This window comes from Neopsephotus bourkii, unplaced genomic scaffold (assembly GCF_033783945.1).
Source record: "Neopsephotus bourkii isolate Nb327-2 ecotype Australia unplaced genomic scaffold, CSIRO-AGI_Nbou_v1 NB_1181, whole genome shotgun sequence".
Taxonomy (NCBI): Eukaryota; Metazoa; Chordata; class Aves; order Psittaciformes; family Psittacidae; genus Neopsephotus; species Neopsephotus bourkii.
Window position 1 is genome coordinate 4,820,508 of NW_026901666.1, and position 4,869 is coordinate 4,825,376.

The 4,869-nt window shown below is 42.0% G+C and overlaps 1 protein-coding gene across 10 annotated transcripts in view; it reads left to right on the forward strand.

Moving 5' to 3' along the window:
* Positions 1–4,494, forward strand: part of TANC1 (tetratricopeptide repeat, ankyrin repeat and coiled-coil containing 1) — an 86,561-nt gene extending 82,067 nt beyond the window's left edge. For all 10 annotated transcript variants that reach the window (XM_061363812.1, XM_061363814.1, XM_061363815.1 and 7 more), the window contains 2 exons: positions 1,019–1,119; positions 1,938–4,494. In XM_061363812.1, coding sequence (XP_061219796.1) covers positions 1,019–1,119; positions 1,938–3,288 — 1,452 coding nt within the window. In that variant the 3' untranslated portion in view covers positions 3,289–4,494. The remainder of the gene's footprint in view (positions 1–1,018; positions 1,120–1,937) is intronic.
* Positions 4,495–4,869: the final 375 nt, after the last annotated feature.

Sequence of the window (4,869 nt, forward strand, 5' to 3'; positions counted from 1 at the left end):
TTTCACTGTATCCTGCTTCTGGGCTTTGTTGTGTCAACAAATGGGGACAGTTCATAAGATGAGGTCATGTTGCTCTGGGGAATCTGTTACAGATGTTCTTAGGAAATCCAGTTATTTTGGAATGACAAACTGATGGATGGTTTTGGTACTTTTTGAAAAGACAAAATGGAAAATGCTGCTGCCGCTACTACAACTAGTGTGTGTGTGCATTCCTTACCACATCCCACTGATAAACTCTCATTGCATTTTGCTAACCCTGAAGTGCATCACTTTCCATCTAAAACTCAAGTTCATCATAATGCTCTGTCCTTCCATATTGTCTCAGGACAGGGGTTTTTGGTGTTAATACTTCCCAACCTCCCATATCCTCATGCTCCATATAGTTCAGTATTGTGAACACCCTGTGCTGTACATGGCTGTTAGAAAAATGAGGCTTGGTTTTGCCTTCAGCTTCCCCATAGCCATCTTTGCCCGTTTAAACCCTGCTTTTGTCAATTCCAGTTTAACCAACAATTTACTAAACTCTTACTCTGTGTTCTTGTTAAATGAAACCAAATAAATCACATCCAGTGCAATTCCTCTTTCAAAATGTTACATACCTTGTCAGAGGCAGGCCAAGCCATTTCCTGAATTTTCTTGCTTTTCTCTAAATTTGTGAGTCTTTAACTGGCCTTTTGTCAAAAGACATTTGAACACCTTGCTGTTTGGGGTTTATATTCTTTTAAACATGAAGTCTCTTTCTAGAATTGTAACGTCTGTGGGTTGAAGATAACTGTATCCTGCTTATATTAACACTGCTTTTAGCTACCCTGGAGTCAATTTCCCTTAAACACGAGAGGCAAGGGTAGCAAGATGAGGTCTGGTCTCAGGTTTTCAGAAAGTATCTGCTCTTGCTATCTGATACAGGGACTCTGTACTGTGTAAGGTATCCACACTACTGAAGCAGTACTGTGAGTACAGGGCATGCACCTTTCTTTTGTTGTCACTGTATAATGAGTACATTTGTTGAAATTATTAGGACTTTGGTATGGCTGAAGAGTTCGCTACTAAAGCACTGGATCTGAAACCCAAGTCTTACGAAGCCTATTATGCTAGAGCAAGAGCTAAGAGGAACAGCAGGTACTGTTTGGTTCTGTGCATCTTCCTAACACTTTCAGTAGTTCCTTGTCATTTCCACTAGTTGTATTTGGAATCTGCAATGAAAAAGTTCTTTTCCTTGTGCTCTTTCCATCTGTGTTAGGTCTTAGTATCAATTAAAGCCAACCCAGCCCCAAACAGCAATACTGAATAATATTTTAGGCAAACAGTAGGTAGTTAAGGAAGTAACAAATCAATACAAAGAGGGACTGAGTGTAAGAGCAAACGGGACTGCTACTCCAAGGGATTCAGCAGAATGTTGGCAGCAGTGTACCACCAAACTCCAGCACTGCATTACTTATTACTGAGTTTATTTATGATTTATTACTGGGTGCTTCTGTAGGACAGGGTATGTTGAATCATCAGCAGTTCAAGAGAAAAACAAGGGGACCTTGAGAAACAGCAAACTGCAGTGGTGTAGCTGAAGTCTAGGGAGAGGTGCCTTTTAATCATGAAGCAGAGTTCAGTCAGCTGCTCGGAAGGCAACAGTGAAGCATTTACAAGACAAACCGTCAGTTCCTAGTGCTAGCAGCAGACTGCTGCTGCCTTCCTCAAGAAGCTGTTGAGATACCAGGGAAGGGTTTAGGGCTGGGTCTGAGCTTCCACCATAGGAAAGAATTTTGTCGCTTGGAGAAGATCCTAGCCTTATATTGTCACCAACTACAGCCAGAGATGGCAGATCAGAATATGCCTTTGAAAGTCAGGGGCGTGAATTAATTGTAGGCAACATTGAGACTTACATGTGCCCCTGGTTTTGACTGAGTTTAACTGTGGGGTGGTTTTTCTTTTTCCCTAAACAGAAAGCTACTTGCTGCTCTTGCTGACTTGCGTGAAGCCACACAGCTGTGTCCCAGCAATCAAGAGATAAAACGGCTCCTGGCCAGAGTAGAAGAGGAATGCAAGCAGTTCCAGAGGACACAGCAACAGAAGCATCAGTCTCCACAGCTACTACAGCAAATTACCAACTCTGATAATGAGGAAGAGGGCATTATACAAGGTGTGAATGACAATTTTAATCTTCAAGACCGGGAGGATGAACTGTCACACCCTGAGGAATCTGCTTCCTGTTCACAAAGGCCGCAGTGTTCCTTAGCCGCTTCATCGTACAGCAGGACCCTTCAAGAAGGTGTTCAGCAGAAAGCTAGATCTGTGTCCCCTCAAAGCAGAGCAGGCAGTAAATACCTGAGAGAGCCAGGCTTGATCATGCAGCCAACAAAGCAGGCACAGATTGTGAAAACAAATCAGCACCTGAGCTCCATCCAGCCTGGACCAAAACCGGGAAGCGGTCCATGCAATGCAAAGACACAACCATCTTTTCAGCATCTCCCCCAAAGTCCCTTGCCAGTCCGGCACTGTAAAATTCAGCATTTGGATGGGACAGGCACGTTATCATCCGGAAGCGTTTCCGCAGGTCATGGTTCTGAACTGTACAACGAGAAGTTTGTGTCCAGCCAGTGTTCTCATTCACAGCATAGTGAGAATCTGTCCTCACATTCTTTTGCAAGTAAGTCTAAAACCGCCGACCGGTTGGCAGCCTCTACTCCAATGAATTTCAGTGAAGCAAGGCAGCAGAGTCCTGTCCCCTGTAGTTCTCCAGCCGGTAGTATGATTCTCACCAGCTCAACCAGCAGCTTAAGTTCAGCCAGTAGTTTTTCAGATAGTATTAAGGGGCTGGGCCCAGACGTTCGACTGAAGGAGAGTAACATTCATCAGGTTCAGGGTACTGCTGAACACAGACCTCGCAATACCCCATTTATGGGGATCATGGATAAGACTGCTAGGTTTCAGCAGCAAAATACTCAGTCCAGTCGTACTTGGCACTCTCAGGCATCGGAGGGATTATCAACACATGTTGCTTCTGGGGGCATTCTGCCCTCCAATTTTGAGCAGTTCTCAGTCAAGCACTACCAAACTAAAAGCTCCTCTACTGGTGCTGCCCCAGGTGACAGCAGCCAGAATGGTCTGCAAGCTAAAGACCGCGAGGAGCTCAAGTGCCAAATGTCAACCCACTGTCAAGACAGTAGATCACCTAAACAGGCACCGCATTTATACCCAGATGCGGTATCACAGCCTCACAGCAGTAAGGAAGGCCATCTGAGCCATGGCACGGCTGCGAAACCAAAGCGATCATTCATTGAATCAAATGTATAAATATTACTGTGTATATTTACAGCGTTGTAAAACTTGGCTCGTGACATCATAGGGTATTACTTCTGTACAAAGTACTGATGGCTGGTCACTTGTGAGTATGCAGTCCATGTTGGCCAGTTTTCAATGGGCTACAACCACTTCAAACTGGTCCTACCATCACAGGGCAGTTACAGTAACTGGAACAGCAAACCTGTGTGAAAAGAGTCCATGACGATCACCTACTCACCACGTTAGGCCCTCGCGCAGACAAAGCCTTTCCATCAAGTAAGACTTTCCTTTTACATAGGGCTTTAATCTCTGGTTATATTACATCTTGCCACTTACTCACATAATAATTGTGCCTCTCTAATGCTTAAGTAAGTGCTTACTTCTCAAAACAGTGTTAAGAAAGATAATCTGCTGCATAATACTCAGATCTGTATATGTATGCTTTTTTTTTAAATCAAAGATAGTATTTTATCACTTTTCTAGTGGGATCTAATTTGGGTTGCATGATGTACATTTAGGAAGCATAAATAATTTGTGTCTGAGTACAATATAAGCGGCCATGTTTGGACATGTAAATATAACTATTTTTAGTAACTAGCAGAACTCAAGTAAAATAAACGGCGACATTTGCATGTGTATTGAAAGGCTTTGACCATATTGGTTATTGCACTGAACACAATATTACAGCATATTAACAATAATCGCACTTTATATAGTTTATCTAATCACCTTTGGGTGCTATCTTAAAGCAAAATGATTTATTGTTTATTGTGGAAAAAGGTACAGCAGTGAAATCTTTAGGAATTGTTTTTATGGGAAACCTAAGAAATGGATGAAGATGAAAGTTTTAGGGAAAGTGTACATGCAGCTGTGTGACAGGATGAAGTTGTGAAGTTTCTCAGAGGAAATTCAGTTTTAAATTGGTGAGATTGTTCTGCAAACAAGGAGCTGTAGTGCCATCCCTGTGAGTACAGGTAGGTTGGAGTGGTCAATGTGACAGGCGCAGTTCACATCCTGTTTGTGGACAGTGTTGGACATTGTAAACAGCCGTAGCCCCTTTTACAACTTCTTTTTGAGTTTGCATCATTATGCTTTAGCTTATTTATTGTTTACTGTTTCTTTGATACTTTGTACAACTCCTATATTAGTCTTGTCCTGTAGTTCTATTTTTGCACAGCTACTGTATTTTTTCCATACAAAATAAAGATTATTAATACACCTGTGGGAGGAGATGCAGTCCCTGATGGTTACAGAGTAAACTCTCCAGCTTTTTTAGCTACATGTTCAGGAATAGGGAACAGACAAAGACTCATTTTTGGTTTTTAAATTAGAAAAAGAAATACAGCTTATATACTCTGCTATTTCTTACCTTCTGCAAGACTAACTTGGCAAAATCAAGGCTCAAAACTCATAAAAGGGATGAAATTGTAAGAAAACTTTATTTGAACACCAGAAACACCACCAAGTGAAATCAGCAATAACAGAAGCTTTTCAGTCATTTTCTCGGAGCTTCCAACAGTGAAGGTTTTCCTTCTAACAAACATTTAAATGACAGCCACTGCTGAGAAAAGAAACCCCATTTCCACCCCTCAA